We start from the raw sequence: 18,899 nt of genomic DNA on the forward strand, positions 1-18,899 counted from the left end.
TACTTTGTGGTGATGCTACATACATTGAAAACTGTTTTCATTCTCCAAAAAAAGTTATCTGCAATTTATAGGTTCTCGAGACTCACTTTATGTAACAAAGTAGGACAGTAACAGTTGCGTTACAATATAATAATTACAAAACACTACTATATACAATATTCTTAATTATTTTGATATAATCAATAATAATAATTGTATAAACAGAAAGCAAAGACAAACATGTATGTAAATAAATTCCACAAACATTTTTTCCTTTGACAATTTATTAATTTAAATCTAATAATTAAAAAATGTTAAGGCATAATATTACTAAATAAAAGAAATACATGTAATATACAGTAACAGTACCAGCCTGTGAATGTCCCACCGCTGGGCTAAGGTAGGAAGAGGAATCTTCCTTTTTGAGGAGAAGGTATGGAGCTTATTCACATGCAATGTAATTGGTGGGAAATGGTAAATACTAAATTTTGTACCAGTTCTTATAGATATGATTTATATTATAAGCGGTAGTAGCTTATTACATAACATAATCATGTAAAATGACAGTGCTTACTTGAATAAAATGTATTTTTTTATTTTTATTTAGCTAGTTCGTGTAAATATAAAGCCATATATGATATTAAAACCCTTGTCGTATTATGTAAATCACGATTTATATATGTAGTTACGTAATAAGAGCATTAAAAACAGTAAAGAATGCAGCACGTGCGTACTATTACATTGTAACTATACTAAAATTGGCATTGGTAATAAATTATTGCTAGATTGTGTCATAGCTTGCAATGCAATTAGTAATGGCGTCATAAACATAATACATAAAAATATTTAAAAAAAAACATATATTATGCAATAACACATTAATCGAACTTACATTCGAATATAGTATAATCGTAATTATACGAATGATATAATTAAATTTTAAATAAGATTAATAAATATTTTTTTAAACTGATTATAAATTTTCAAACATTTTTTTATTTATATCTTAGGCACAGTATCTTTAACAACAGTACAACAATTTTAATGTACACGTGTAATATGTATACGAGTAGATTGTCAAAGGTTTTTCACGATATTAAATAAATATATTACAAAATATTTATAACGAGCCTTTCAGGAAGTGATCCAATATTCTATTCAAATATTTTTAAAAACAATTATAATTTATTCTATTGTTATAAAATAATAAATCTTTGGAAGGAATATTTCTTGAAAAACAACAAACATAAAGCGTGGCATTACTAAACCGAGCGTTAAAAAATTATAAATAATATGTAAAATACGTCACAATGTGAACAAAGACTTGATGAAAATACGTACTATTGACACCGTAGTATCTATTGTTGCTACATAATAAAACATGTGGCTCTAGTAAGCTGGTCTATCCATAGACCAGGTTACTAGGGCCAAAAAAACATGTTAAAGGAGAATAACGAGACTGGAATTAAAAAAATATATAAAGCGAAGTACCTTGAGTACAAATAGAATATTTTCTAAGAATTTTTATATAAAAAATTAGTTACTGTAAGGCAGCGATCACAAGTTTTAATTGATTTCATTATAAGTATTCAAGTGAATTGTCTATTCAACGCAACTTATTTCGAATTACAATCCAATGAGAGAGTATAAAGATTAGGAATAACATTTTTGCATGGAAGTTTTCGTAGTACAATATTTATCAAAAGCATAATAATAATATATAAGTTGTTTTAAAAAATAACTAGCTTCCTCCCGCAAAATCACTCGCATGTGAGTGGGGGGAGACAGGTGTTAGCTATCTCCATTCGAAATTTCATCCAAATCCGTCCAGCCATTTTTACGTGATTGAGTAACAAACATCCAAAGTTTCACATTTATAATATAACTAGGATCATAAAACTATGATTATTTTCTTAAATACTTTAAAAATACATGTTATACCGAACAATCTCAGATAGACGCTATTCTGCAATAGAAATAGTTTCTATATTAAAAAGGCTCGTATGTAAATATTACATTCATATTGTATTCCACTTGTGGTCTGGGTAGCCACCTACACACTCGTTACAACGCCAAATATGAAAACTTTTTATTGCACTAATTTGAAGGGTCGATAGTAGTATAGTGTACATGCATGAAGTAACCTGGACTTGGATATATCTCACTGCTGGGCAACGGCCTCCTCTCCTCTTGAAGAAAAGGTTTGTAGCTTATTCCACCACGCTATTCCAGTGCGAATAGGGGAATACATACAGGTTTTCTCACGATGTTTTCTCTTACTGAGTCTAAGATAAATTATAAAGAAAAATGAAGGATATGAAAACTCAGTGCTGCCCGGGTTTGATTCAGTCAATATATAACGATCACGTCGAAATCACACTTGGATATATATAGTTCGATGACTTTTTTATTTCTTGATCGATTGCCTGATTACTACTTTTTACTATACTAAATTTTGTACCAGTTCTTATAGATATGATTTATATTATAAGCGATTGCTTGATTGCTACTTTTTAACTGCTTGGGTATGATTATAGACAAAATATAATGTTGTAAGTGTAAATCTTTGAAATGTAAATAAGACAAGTTTCGTGTATTTCATTTTATTCTCTTGCTTGTTCTTAACTGGCCAATATATTTTGATACGGTTTTCATATGACACATTTATATTGTGATCTGAATGTGTCGGTTAAAATTCTGCCACATGTAGTTAAACACCAAATCTTCTCCTTGAGTGGAGGTCTAGCAAAAGGACATTAATAGGCTGTTATCTTACATTTATTGGCCTGCAGCTTCGCCCGCGTGTTAGTGGGAGAGGGGTAGTAGCTTCAAAAATTAGTTCCATAGTTTAGCCTTGAAAGCGTAACCGGCAAGCAGAGATAATATTGCATTTATAATATTAGTATAGAATTAATAATAGAAAATCAATTTTAATATTTCATAGTTACGTCATCGTAAGATGTTTCTGGCTCGTTTACGTTGCAGCGGTTAAATTATAAAAGGTATATAAAACTAATTTTCTTGTTAAAAGCTTTTTCTTGTAAAAAAACTATCAAAATGTGCTTGACGCTTGTAAACGCCTCTATATTTAGAATGAACCTGAAATTTAATTTGCCTCAACATATTGCCACGAAGGATGTTTTAGCATAAGTCTAATCAAGTGTTGTTTGATTTCGAAAAAAAAATAACTTAATAACAGGACCTATTAATATATTATATAATATCTTGTGGGATTATATCGTTGCAGTCCTTGATAAAGTTAATGATATTAACACAAAGACTTGAGACGTTTTACGATCGTCCTACAATTTACGATTTACATAAGAGTACTTTATACACCCGTATTGCACAATATATTAGTTCAATATATTTTATGTAAATATAGTTTTTATAATCATAATAATAGAGATCAAAATGTTTTAATAAAATAATATTTTTATTTTATTTCCAAATTGATCAACATGCCTCTTAAAATGCAATAAATTTAACTTTAATGGGTAAGCTATAAGAGCATACTATGCGTGGTATTTTTCGTAAATAATAAAATATGGATTTTATTGTATTATTAAAAATTAATTTCCATAAAAGGAATTAGAAGTTATAAATTTTATTAATGTATTAAAAAGCCTTCGATTCAATGTCACTAATAGCAATTATCTCTCATAGTGCTTTAGAGCATTAAAACGGAAATAAAATTTTGCTAAATTTTTAATTATTATTTTCCGAAATTAATAATTTATGCGAAGTTTACGTATAACGAATCGACATGATTTTGTTTAAGATTTTCATAATTTTTATTTATTTTTCTTAAACTAAACCTTCTCTTAAAGCATTTATTAGATATATAAATTGTAATAAGATAAAGAAGCGTTGTAAGTTGTTCCTAATGGTAACGCATTTTCAACTTACGATAACTAGTACACCCATAAATATATTCAAAGACAAACGGTCGACGGTTGATGATATATTAAACAAAAATTACCTAGTCACTGAAGCCAGCTGACCACACAACTACAAAGCAGTTCTCGAGGAACACACACGCGCATTTTCCCCCAGTCCATATGTTTGAACTGTCTGCCTCTGTTTTCAACCTACTCTCGGAGCCGACTAGGTGCTAATCGTAGAACTCACGCATATGCAGTATCGTACCTGTTAAGCATACTCAACCCTGTTTATTCTTTGAGTTACGTTTCTCCCGTAAACGGCTTCTTCCGGCCAGATTATTGGAATCGCCTTTTGGTTACCGACCGACTACTTCATATCGATAAAAAAGCGAAATTTGTCGAGGGGTCTGTTTAAAAGAATTCCTTCATGGAAACTCAAATCTAACTCCTTACTTAAATGGTATGGTAAAATATGCCGCTTAATAAAAATAAATGCCAGTTTAAAAAGTCATCAAATATTTTGATGCTTCACATACACGCGTCGATTTCAAAATTATGAACTTAATCCTATAATAAAAAGGCAGTCATTTGCCTAATCTTTACAAACAACGTTGGCATAAAATGCAGTCCGTATGGCCCTGTCGAATACATTGAAATATAAAGTTAAATTTAAGTTGAAAATTCTACAATTTGGAATTTTGTTACAAGTAACCAATAAAATAAACCTCAATTAAGTATGTTACACGAACCTAACAAAATTAAGACTTATTAATATATATATATATTATTAAAAATAGTTTTGATATTTTATAATTCATAAAGAGTACAAGAATTGTCTGGCTTGAACTGGATTTTTTAATCCGTAAGAATATTTTTTTTATAGGAGATAAAGTAATAAAAATGAGTTTCGAGTTAAATATGATTTAATTTCGTAATTTTTCTTAGCAATTATATGATTTCGTTTTCAGCATCTGAATAATTATAAATATAGACACGGCATTACATAAACGGTGTCATATAACAAATTTATCGTTTATTTAAGCGCATACATCGTAAACTATTTTTACACTTCGTTTGGAATGTATCTATGTCATTTATACGTATTGTCGACTATAAGAACATCAATGAAATTATGGAATCTAAGGTTACGTCCACACTAAACGTCGAAAGCAACATCGAAACATTAGCATATACTGGATTTAAATAGACACTGGGCGTAGGGTACACTATGTTTTATAATTCAGTTATTTGTCTTATGTTAAACAATTTTCATCTACTCACAGTTTACAGACATAAACTTAACATTCTAGATACAATGCGAACACAAGGTCATACACTGCCACCACACTATGGCACAGATCTTAATAAAAATATTAAATATTACAATGTCCTTTATCATTTAGAAAAAGTTATGCAACTTTAGCGGTACAGTACGTGAACAATGGTGTCTTTAATTTAGCTAAGTAACGGAATGTAGATTAAAATGTATCACGGAATATTATGACTTAGGTTGTTCCATTAAAAATAAAGATACCATTTTACGTCGAACAGTCGGATTTAGGACCAGAAGAGATTCGAAACCTATCACTCACAAACAAACACTTAAAAATAATATGTACAAAACGCACAAATCATACATTTAGTTCAATCCAAACATGAAATTAATATATAAACATAAAGACAGACGTTTTTGGTGGAGGCAGAAAGAAATCTAGGTCATACATACATATCAACTGTGGCTAATCACAAGAGAGCAGTTGGTCGGATTAAATACCCCTTTTTAAATACAAAACATTTTAATACAACTTTACACTAACATCTACGCTTACAAATTTTTGATTAACGATTTTTTTCGATAAATAAGTAAACAAGTTTAGTATATTTACAAGCAGATAACACGATCCGTACTAAATTAACAGTAAAGCATTAAATAATAATACACTGAGAATTGACGTAAAGGCGCTGTAACTATATCATGGCGAGCCAGCCGGAGCAATCGAGGTTCGGAAACTTAAACGTTGTCATCAAGAGGTTTGTCGCAAGGAACGGACAAATGTCGACACATATTAATAACGACGCGCCGCATAGTTTCCACGTCGCGTACAAGCATCAAAGTTCAGCGGTGGTCTGTCGGAACACTCGTGACTAGCGAGACTACTATTTGCTCTTTCCACAGAAAAACTTTTTTCCTTTTAGAGCACGAGTCCGAGCGCAGGCACAAGAGCAAACGAGCGCCACGATGTTACACGACCTTAAGGAATTTCACAGCTACAAACGTCGTCCCTCGGCTCGGCTTTTTCTCCTCAATCAAATGTTTGCTCTCTCTCTCGCTTCAGCTACCATTCATGCGACGTTTGAAACGCCGCGGCCATCGCGGCCGTGTGCTAACCTAACGCTATCCAGTCCTCGTCACTGTAATAATACTGCGGTAGTTGACTAATACTCTGTCCACTCACAAGGTCCATCGACAGCTGGCAACGAAACGCGCGAAGCGTTGAAGCGTAAATGAGCTGCAAATGATGAGACGCGTCGTCTACGTGCCTTCGCAGTTCCTTCGCCTCGGATGCCTGCTGTGGCGATGGCGGACGTGATATGAGGGTGGCTTATTAGGGTTTTGCGATGGAAGCCGAAGTCTACGCTGCGGACGAAATTTGGGCAGGTCGCCGGCAATCATAGTGTTGTGCCTGTTTATATCGAAGTCGTGGGCTTTCTTCATGAACGAGAAGCATTTGTGCTGACGTTCGGGTAAGTGACTTTTCCCGCGCCTCACCTGGGCCCCTCGCCTGTTGAACCCTATGTAACGGTCTTCGTTTTTCACTAAGTGATATCTGTTGTAGCCGTCTACAAACTCTTCTTTGAAAAGGCAGTTCGGTTGTCTCTCCGCTTGAAGCCGCGTCTGTTAATAAAAAAAATTATTGTTATCTTTCTTGAAAGAATACAGAAATAAAAATACGTAAGTGTATATTTAATTTTAGAAACTAAATAAACTTGATTTAAGTAAAATTATTTATTACCAGTCGCCTGCCGACTAGTCGGGAACGGTTGAAGCACAGGTACATATCCTGTACCGGTGAATGGATGAGCAGGTCTAAGCTTAAACCGCGTGTGCTGATGGTGAGATTCGCTGCAACAATAATGAAATTCCAGTTATTTTTTAACATATTAAGTATATGAATTATAAAATAATAAATAGATGCATAAGACTAATTATTAACATGCCCAATTATATTATACGGTAAGAATTATATGCAGAGATTAATATTAATCGCTCATAACATAAATATCTACTGTACATCATAATATATCCCTGCTTGAAATCACGCCGCTAGTGGTCACATCGTAAATTCAATTATATGCATTCATACATAACCAAAAGAGAGGCTTAGGCGCAACAAACTAATCGTTAATGATATTTGAACACTTACAAAGTACAAAAATAAAATGTCAATAAATATTAATCTATTGCTGGACATCGAATACACGGATTAAGATCGGATTACATACATCTCTATGTAAATTTGTTTTTTTTTTCTGGAATTTGATAATTTCTAACAAAGTTATAATAAAAGCTATTCGAAGGAAATTTATTACTACAGGTTGGATGGAAATTTGGCTTTACATAATTCATTTTATATATATTATAATCGCAAATGAAAAATAAGAGGAACGACAAAACATAGTCAACCAATTATATTTTGTAATGTGCTTCCAATTTTACTAGATGGCGCTCTTATCTCAAGTTGTAAAAATTATTGACATTGATCCTTCTGCCCCATTCAAATGATTAAGATTTGTATAATCAGTGAAAAAACAATCAGCCAAATGCAACAAAGTAGCGAGCTAAAACTATATATATCTACATAAAAAATTTGTAAATAAACACAATCACTACACAATTATAATTCTGTGAAAGTTAACACTTTATACATTTATATAAATTATTCTGAAAATATTTAAAATACGGTGTAAGTACATGAAATAGTTAAATCGAATGAATGAAGACCTAAAACAGATAGTTAAATGTTAAAATTGTTATCAGATTTCTATAAACGCTAAAAGGAAGTTCCCATGTCATCGAAATCCGTGTCATGTAAGCCTACCCCGGTCATCGATTAGATAACATAAGAGAGGAAAGTTGGAGTATGGAATTCGATGACCAAACGCGATGGGACGCTAATAAAAAGAATTAATAAAAATAAAAAGTACAGACGACCGCCAGTGACACGGACCATGTCATTTCAATTAACATTAAAAGAAATAAAACCCTTCGAGCCGGTGCATCAAGACCATAAATTTGTTATAATTTCGATAGTCCCGGAGTGTGTGAATGTGATAACACAGTGTACGGTTTAATGGTATGCTAGTACGTTTATCTTTCGCCTGTTTCTTTGACCTATATCATTGATTTGATTGAATAACGGATTCATTTGAGATAATTAGTAATTTAAAAAAATAGAAATATATAAATAATGTTATTATTATCTATTATAAAACGACGTAGAGACAGATATATAAAGCCACAATGTCTACGAATAATGTTCTTAATGAAGTACCATAGTCTTATGCTATTTGAATAAACTCACAAAATATTGTTTATTAAATGATAAGAGTTGTAAACATTGATAAAAATTGTTATAAAGGGGCTTATAAGGTAATCCAAATAATTAAGTACGCATAATTTTTTATTTGTTTGTATATGTCTTTGTGACGCAGAAAATACATAATTCTATAACAATCCGTACTACATTAGTTATTTATTTAAAAATTAAAAAAATGTTAGTGTTATGATTTCAAATTCTAATAAATAAGTAACTTTTTTGTAATGACAGCTTTTAATAATTAACAATATATTTTAGGATTGCAAGCAAATGGACTACCTGATGGTAAGTGCTCATTTTCCGCCATGAAATTGGCAATACAAGAAGTATATCCCTCTACCGTTAATGCATTCTAATATGTAATGATCTAAGATGCTATATCATTTGTGCTTGTGGCTGGCTCGCCCTTCTAACAAGGACACAACAATATCGAGTGCACACTAACCTTTCTGATGATAATCTCATTGCTCATTGCTCATTGCTCATTCTTTAATTTTGAAGAAACAGCACATAAATTTCTTTCGTTATTTACAATAATTCCGTAATTGTACCTTACGGATGTATGTGTAATTTTTCTTTAAATAAACAGAATGAAGCCAATTTTACGATGTTAATACTTCATGTTTCAAGTTACAACGTGTATGATTCTCTCAAATACTCCGACACAAACACTTACTCGAAGGCGGACAAACATAACCCAGTCCGCCAATGGGCCATATTTCTTTCGTAACATAAAAAAACGTAAACATTGCCCAACCTTCGTAATAGACATAAGCTAATTTTTGAAAAGACAACGTAATCTCGTCTCCACAAAACCAACATGACACTTTGATCGCACCGACTATTGTATATTATTATTACTTCGTATTTATATGTATTTATATTTATATATATTAAGAAAAATATTAATAAAACCTACAACAAACCAACAAACTTCTCAATATTTAATTAAATGTTTTATTATATTAAAAACAAATATCAAACGAAAGCAGTCGCAAAACACAAAAGAAATAATTAAAAGAGAAACAAACATAACTACTACCTATAAAAAATATTATTATATATCTGATATATAATAATATTTTTTTAATTATATTTATAAACCAATCACTGACTAACTATTATAGATATTTTAAATTTAGAGATATCGTTATTAATAAGGACACTAATTAAAATATACCATATTAAGAAATGTCGAAATATGACTTTATTCATGTACCTCTAATTATTACCTCAATGTAATCTACCTATTACAAACTATTTCTATCTTTGTGATAATATAAAGAGTATTAATACGAGTTAAAGAAATAAAAGAGCTCAGGTAGCTATTCCACCGCGTTAAAATTACATATTACTAGGTTACTAAGTCTGTAAATATTCAGTTTGTACATTGTATAGTACAATGAACAATACTAACTCTTTTGTATTGAAAGGGATTTATGGAAACGAGATTTTCTCTTCCTCGTGTACATTCACAAGCGAAGTCGCTACAAATTTTCTCCCATTCCATAGAATTCTTGATTCGATACGCGTTTAAAACGTGATTTGTAGCGCTCCATTTCTATGTTTTATCAGTTACTCATCAAATGTGTACCATACTTGTATACCATAACTAATGTTTAAAATAAACACGAGCTATTTATTTCATCTTAATTTTTATTTTCAATATAATTTATGTGAGGGGTTGAGGGAGGGTATGTGTTGGGTACACTATGATAATTCTTTTCTATACTCCTGATAACGTGTTTAGAAGATTTCATGGCAATCGATTGAGTAGTTAAGACGACAAACATAAAAAGACAAATAGAATACGATAAGCCATGTATAGTATGATATTTAATTTGATATAAATTTAATACGTCGATTTTGATTTCTTGAAAATAGTATAACTTTGACGATATTTATGAGATTTTAAGAATGAATGATGATGTTAATATCTTATCATAATTATGGCCAATTAGATTATTTAAGGGATTAAATCAAAAATAATAATTTGAGGGAATTTAAAATTAATAGTTTACGTATGAATATTTGTGTATTCATTTAATTTGTTTTACTTTAATCTACAACTAAGCATTTGTCATTAGTTATCAAAAACGATTCAAGCTTATGTCACAACGATATAAAATACGCATTTTATTTAACATAAATATATAAAAATTATATAATACATTCCTCATTAAATATGATTTTTAACATCTCAACTAATTGTGCGTAAAAATTGTATTTAATTCTTTCATTACATTTATAGTCACCGTTTGTAATTGGTAGAGCGACGAATCAGCGGCCAACGACCGGCTATCGTCCTGATAGTGTTCTATCGATATAATCTTATTTGTAACCTGCATTTTCTTTCCAACGTACGACCGCTGGCTACCTATACTTTACACTTAATATTAATGGTTTGTTGATTTATAACATTGGTTATCTTTATCACTCACTAACATCTATAATATGAATAAGTAATATAGCGATTAGTAAATTTTGTGTCATAAATATGTTACGTTATAAAGAAGCATATTACTTTTTTGTATACGTAGTTCATAAACACAAGTATCATTAAACTTATCAAATATATATATAATATTTTTTATATTGAATTAAGTAAATCGTTGGTAAAACAATTAATTAACTGGTTTCAAAGTTTATCAGCAAAATTAAATAATTTTGTTATGTAAATCAATTATTGATATTGTTTATATGTGAATAAAATATATCTTATTATTTATCTTATAAAACAAACTTTGATATTTTGTTGAACAATTAATTACGTAAAATCGTAATAAATACGTTATCGCCAGGACCTTTGTGTTTGTAACGTGTCAAATATTTTGTGTGCTTTTGCGTGATTCTCGTCATCTTGTGATAACTCGTGATAAGAGGTCACGACAATGTTTTACGTAATTTTACGAGGAAATTTTTCATTTAGCTATAGATCTTAATATCTTCAACGTTATGTACCGGTCTTACATATTTATTATTTCAAATTTATTAAGGCACAATATTATTTTTACTAAGCACTTTGTCTTATTGTCCACATTGGTTGTTTTTTATTGTCTCGATAACCAGAATAGCGATTCGACGAAGTATATTTTGTTTTAACTTTGAATTGAATTATGAAGAAATGTCTAATATATATTTTATAATAAACGGCCATGCTATTATACATAATATTACGACATTATTAAAATAAATAAAAAATACACGTTGATCGTACAAGCCATTCCTTTTTTGAAATTGGCTAATAATGAGTGAAATATTTTAAAACGAATTAATTTCTCTATAATACAAGTGTTTTTTAAAGAATCTAAATCGTTTTATAGTTCATTCTGTATGTTCTACGAAAACATTTACGCAAGATTATTGTCGGCGTTTCACATTTGATTAGATATATCATTAGTTACACTCGGTACCAAATGTTCGCTTTAAAAATAATTAACATGATTTCGTTGATAAGAAAACTATAACGTGTAAAATATTTATCATTTGAATAACAGTAACAGTCTGTGAATGTCCCACTGCTGGGCTAAGGCCTCCGCTCTCTTTTTGAGAAGGTATGGAGCTTATTCCACCACGCTGCTCCAATGCGGGTTGGTGGAATACACATTTAGCAGAATTTCAGTGAAATTAGACACATGCAGGTTTCCAAACGATGTTTTCCTTCACCGTATAGCACGAGATGAATTATAATCACAAATTAAGCACATGAAAATTCAGTGGTGCTTGCCCGGGTTAGAACCCACGATCATCGGTTAAGATTCGAGCGTTCTTTCCACTAATATGTATATAAATTGAATAGTTCGAAATTCCAAAAGTATTTTCACGTTGGTTACGTAAGTTTATTTATTTTTATAAAAACTTTGATAGGTTTAAAATACAGAACTCTAAACTGTACGTCAACTAAAACATGGGATTGCAATTTTCTCGCTTCCTGCTTTTGACACATAGTTTGACAGTTTTAAAGTGTTTCCCTGTTCAGTTTTCTGAATTCGTATTCGTTTTCGAAACGTACTCGTCTGCTAAATTATTTATCGAATCGAAATGAATTTAAAAAAAATATATTTATAAATATATATAATATAATATACAGACAAACATAACCACAGTGCGAACATTAATTTTTTAAAATAGAAAATTAATTTCCTTCAGATATTACGTAACTAAATTGTAATGATTTATATTTTGAGTGTATTTAATACAAATTGACAACTATAACAGCTTGTTATACTAAACCACATCGAGACTAAAATACGAAAACAAAAATGATATTATAATAATAACTGACATCGACGCTGTGTATCGCGTTATTATTGAGATTCTTATTAGGCAATAAACCAACATTAAAAGTGAAGCATTACAACTACGGTTAGGTCTGGAATACCCTCCCCATCACTTAAAATATGGGTACCTTCAAGTCAAGAATGAATAGGCATCTTCTAGGCAAGTGCGCTCCACCTTAGACTGTATCTCACTTTCCATCAGGTGTGATAAAAGTCAAGCTCTAGCCTATACATTTAAAAAAAAACGTACGTATTGATTGTTAAAATCGACCAAGTGGTCAATGTTCGGAATTTCGGAATTTCGGAATCAATTTGGTTCGTATATTATAGTACTACGATATGTAGTACTAATATATATCATTTGATAATATTCTAAACTACCACTAGGCTTAGTGCAAGCCCATATGGGTAGGTAACACTCATCATATATTATACCGCCAAGAAGCAATACCTTGTATTATTGTGTTCTGTTGAGTGAGCCAGTGTAACTACAGGCACATAATATCGCATTTCCGACGGTTTGTGCGCATTGGCGATATAAGGAATGGTTAATATTTCTTAAAGGTTGAATGTGTATGGGCGTTGGTGACCATTTACCATCAGGTGTTCCCTTTGCCCGTCCGCCTATTTTATAAAAAAAAAATACAAACAGAAGTACATCAATAAAAATAATATAAAACGTCTTTAAGTTAATCTAATTACATAACAAATGTAAATACCAATGCACTTCCTTAATAAATAAAGAGGCAATCACGTAGACATTATTACGTAGCATAATATTATGTTTACATAATATAAAAGTACATAGATGGTTAGTAAAAATATATACTGCTTTTCTTAACTTATTTACTTAAAAACGGGAGACATCCGTCGCGTATATGGCGTCACAGTTACAGATATCTGAGCCGGAGGACAAACACGTTTAGACTACTTAGCCACAGATTAGAGTAACGACGTTTAATCCAGGGTACAACTGCGGTAGGTAGATTGATGAGTATCCTGTGTTGAATTCCTACGCTCTTTCAGAAGCATCGGTTTTGTTTACATTTCACTCATGTTATATTATATTTATTTTAATCTTAATTTCAATGATAATAATAAAATGATATAAAAAAATAACTATAAAGCAAGTTTAATAAGAATGTTAAATAAAAATATTTTTAAACATAAATTATGTTCAACAGCGACTGAATGTTCAACTCGATGTTCATTTTAAATGTACATAATTAAATTTTTGTAATAGGTTTGAAATGAGAATAAAGCGATAAATAAAAAAAAAATTTTAATGTAAAAAATGTGACTTTTTTATATCAATTGTTATAATTTATATTGCATAACTTTGTAAATGTCGCCTTAACAATTTGATATATAAATCTGCTTTTTATGTATAATTGAAAAGTTTGTTTATTGTTTGTTTGAATGCTCTATAATTAACAAAACAGCACGGTCCGTTTTGGATAAAGATAAACCTCACCTTTTTTGCAATAGATTGAATTGAATTTGCAATTGAAAAGTTATATAGATAATATAACAACACGATACGACCTACGGGAGTAACGCTTAACGCGGATAAAATCATGCGGAGCAGAAATAATAAACTTGTCATATGTACGAGTACATGGAAACGATCGCAGTTGCTACGCAATACAAAGAGAACTGTTAACAGGTTCATAATATATTATTAAAATTGTCAGTACACGTTAATCCAAGATAACGGTCTAAACCTTTAATACTTTTACCACGTAATTCTTTTGTTAAACATAAAATGACACGATTAATCCCGTCTAGTACTCCAAGATTGAATAAAAATGAATTTCAAATAATTCTGACTATGTATAATACAAAATAGCATTAAGTTTTTTTGTGTATGATTATATTTCATGATATGTATATAATAAAAAGAATAAACATACTAAGTATTATGTATGTTTAGAGTTAAAGTTCATGAACTCCAGAACTTTTATGCATCGTGAACAAAATTCAAGTTTTAATCTAAACAATTAAATTTATTGTTTATTTAATTATTACGGCTAGCATCCACAACTGCAATGACTTAGTTTTTGTTTTCCCTGAGTCAAAGTACAAAATAAACAAATTAAAGAAAAAATAATAATAAACAATAACTTAAATATAATATTTGTATATGTATGTGTGTATAACTTATATGAGATAAGTAAAATTCTTTTTTATAATGCTAATATAAAAGTAATATTATTGGATGTCTTACTCATTAGCATTATGAAATTATAATCGAGTGTCTATTACTACAACCAGTTAAAAGATACGACCGAAAGTTACTACGCCATCTTTCAAATATGTAACTTTCAATCTAAGTTAAGTTATATTCGTTACATATAATTAATTGCGTACACACACTTGTTCACTAGTTACAACGATAATCGTTTCTATGTTTTGGTGCTGTTGATTTATTACAGAGAACCTTAGAACAGGAGACTTTAGAAAGTGTATTAAATACATACACTGCATTAGTATATCATCGTAGCAAGAAGAATAGGGATATCAAAAATAGGACATTATAAATAATAAGCAGAAATAGCTCAGTTGTTAGAACACATGAATCTAATCCTAAGATTACATGTTTAAGCCCAAGCGATTGCGTGTTCAAGCCCGGGCAATGATTTTCCAAATGTTTCATTTGTATCTATAATTCATTTCGTACTCGTCCATTAGAAATATCAACGCAGCAAATCCGTATGTTTCGAATGAAATTTCTGTCACAAGTGTATCTAGTGCCCGCCTTGGAGCAGCGTGGTGGAATAACCTCCAAGCTTTATCCTCTAAAAAGAGGATGCCCAGCAGTGTGAAATTTATTTTATTATAAAACAAAGTGACGAAAGTCAACATTAAGATCAAAAAGGTATTGTAAAGGTAGCTTTCAAGTATTTAGAGAAGGTCATTGAATCCTTATATATAAATGTAAAATAAACTTATATGAAATTACAATTGACGATCAGAGACTGGACTTCCCAAATAAACATACTTACATATATCGTAATTTTTATCGTATTTCTTAATTAGTTTTTCATTACAAAAGTTATTTGGTTGTTTTATTTTTAAATTATCAAATTTGATTTTAATATATGATCACTTAAAAAGTGTTTTAAGTAAATTAAATCGATAAACATCCTTTGAAGCCTAAACGGAGGCGTGACTTCGTATCTTAAAATCGATATGCTTGCTAACAAATTAATCTAACAATAAATTCTAGATGCAATGATGTAACCACTTATTTCTACGATTACTTATTGAAGGTAGGAATCACTTAATAAAACATGTATGAAAATAATTCCTGCAAATATTGACTTAAAATTATACGATAGAGAATTCTAATGCTAATGTCTTGCAACAGCTACAATATTACAATGTAAACATAGAAAACATATTGCTTTTATGTATAATTGTGTAAGCGTAAACAAAAAAAGGTATATTATATCACATTTACATTATATATGGACTACATTGAATATAATTTACAATAATAAATTTTATTGTCACCACACTCAAGAAGTGGAAGCAAAATTTCAGCTCGGTTAAGTAACCGCTTCAAAGTCCGTAGCAAAATTTGATTCACACGTACTAAGAAATAAAGTGCCCGTGGGCGCAGTTGGCGGTGACACAGCCTTCTGTTTTGGGATTGCGAATTGAACTCCCGTTACGGGTCCGGGTGTATTATTTATATAAGTGTGTATTATGTATGTTTACATTTATTTAAAAATATATATGTAAATTCGTATATCAGTCGGTTATTAACTAAAACAAATGCATCAACTTGCCTGCCATAAACACAGACAAACGTGTGTAAATATAAAAATAATTATAAAAAAAAGTTAACAAACTTGAAAATAATACTCATTTAAAGCAAATGTTTGAAACGTTTTATATTTGAATTACTGCTTTAATCTAGATTTTACTGGCATTTTTGGAACGATTGTCAGCTAATGTTTGTAACTTTTAATGATAGGATTGGATTATAAGCCAGCTACTGCGAGCTAACAATCACTTGTTATAACATCTACTAGTGGTAGGGCTTCGTGCAAGCTCGTCTGGGTAAGTACAGCCCACTCATCAGATATTCTACCGCAAAACAGCAGTACTTGGTATTGTTGTATTCTGGTTTGAATGGTGAGTGAGCCAGTGTAATTACAATATGTAAGCGATGGTTAACATTTCTTTCAATGCCAATGTCTATGAGCTTTGGAGACCAGTTACTATCAGGTGGACCCATATGCTCGTCCGCCTACCTATTCTATAGCAAAAAAGCAAAACACGGATAACCTAGCCTCGGCTCATGAAAATTCACAATTGACAACGTTATCACGGAATTCATGTCGTTCTACCGTATCTAATCTTCCTCTACGCTATCAATAAATGCATTAGCCTACTATATCGGATTGCTGTCTGGTCTGACCAGACATGTGACCACTAACAATGTGGCATTGACACTAATAACAACGTTTCTGCTACCCGAACTTATTACTGAATGCAAATATATTCTACATTATTGGAAATTAAGCAAAGGTCATCGTGCGGATCTGTGAAACTATACCGCATAATGCATGCATGGAATGCTGTATAGAATTCTACGTATAACTGCATCGAAATGACGATTTAATATTGTTAATTAACACATATAATAAGTTGTTTTTCATAGCGAACGAAACTTAGTCGGGATGTTATAAGATGACATTCGTTAATCTCCGGAAGTCGATAAAATAATTGTTAGATATATTTTGAATTTATTTTACCGTTTACTCAATAAAAAAATGGCATATAGTAAAAAAAATAGAGTTGCATTCTAAGGTCTATATATATATATATATATATATATATATATATATATATATATATATATATATATATATATATGTAATATATAGTACTCGATGTTTCCTGCAAGTATCTTTCTATGGGGGTTGTCTGGAAGATACCACTAAAACTTGATTTTAAGTTTAAATAAAAAGGAATTACAAAAAGGCAAAAAATGTGTATGGAAAAATTATAATCTTGCAAGGTAAGCTGCGTTGGTAAAGAAAAAAACTAGAATAGTTCTGAGACGTATGATAAGAAGAAGAAATATATTTGTTATCACTACTATTATTTTATAATTAAAATAATAATATTATATTTATTTAATAAAATAATAGTGAAAGCATTCTTCACTCGAAAACATTCAGGACTACTTGACAGCTATACAATTGATTTGATAATTTTAGTAACATTCCTTTGTAATCTAGGCACTTAACCGAACAAATCTAGACATAAAGGGAGTAGGTGAAATCCAAATTTCGAGCCTAAACTGTGTCAACAATTTATCCAAACATAGCTGTGACGATAATACATACGAAAATACTTTTTATTTCGATAATCGGAAGAGTGAAACATCGCATTTCTCTTATCGAGTGATACGATGAGTAAGGAATTGTCACAACGTTCGAAATCGGGTCATCATATATTTCGATAACTAAGTACGGACATCACAACCGATAATATATATTCGAGATTGTCGTCTTATATTTCTCGTGGAATAGATTATTTAGACAGTTTTATATCCAGTCGTCTGGTAAAATATTAATGCAAAAAAAATCTGAGATTTAATTTTGTTTATAACCTTAATGTTATCGAACGTTTAATCAAAATATACTATAAATTGTCACGAAATAAGCAAAACGGAAAATTCCAATATTATATTATTAATTTCAGAATGTCAAAACATTGGTTTTACCGCAAATACTCAAGATAGTATTTTTATTATTCAACCGAATCAATCATATTAAAATATTTTATAGTAATATAAAAATTAACATCAATTTATCAAATACTCTTTAAAAAAAATTATCATGTACATTAAAGCTTAATCTGTCTTAAAATCGGTGCTCAAACGTGTGGGATTACTCAAAACATTTTCGTTTACAGAACGCGAGGCGAATCGAAAATAACATTTGAATTTGTGTAATTAAAGAATTTATTTAAAATATAAACACATAAAAGTAACGTAAGCACTTCAGAGAAAGCAATCGTTTATGAGAGCTTAAAAATATCGCACCAGTCATTCATTAAACAACCTGAATTCGAATTTTATTACAATGTACTGTGTTTACTAAACAATGTATGTTATTTTTTATCCACGACAACAGTCC

General features: G+C 30.5%; 1 protein-coding gene across 4 annotated transcripts in view; it reads right to left on the reverse strand.

Moving 5' to 3' along the window:
- Nucleotides 1–4,781: 4,781 nt before the first annotated feature.
- Nucleotides 4,782–18,899, reverse strand: part of LOC126772400 (uncharacterized) — a 92,620-nt gene continuing 78,502 nt past the window's right edge. For all 4 annotated transcript variants that reach the window (XM_050492765.1, XM_050492766.1, XM_050492764.1 and 1 more), the window contains 2 exons: nt 6,878–6,987; nt 4,782–6,759 (listed from right to left, as the gene is read on the reverse strand). In XM_050492765.1, the coding sequence (XP_050348722.1) occupies nt 6,397–6,759; nt 6,878–6,987 (473 nt within the window). In that variant the 3' untranslated portion in view covers nt 4,782–6,396. The remainder of the gene's footprint in view (nt 6,760–6,877; nt 6,988–18,899) is intronic.

The sequence above is a fragment of the Nymphalis io genome, chromosome 12, assembly GCF_905147045.1.
Source record: "Nymphalis io chromosome 12, ilAglIoxx1.1, whole genome shotgun sequence".
Lineage (NCBI taxonomy): Eukaryota > Metazoa > Arthropoda > Insecta > Lepidoptera > Nymphalidae > Nymphalis > Nymphalis io.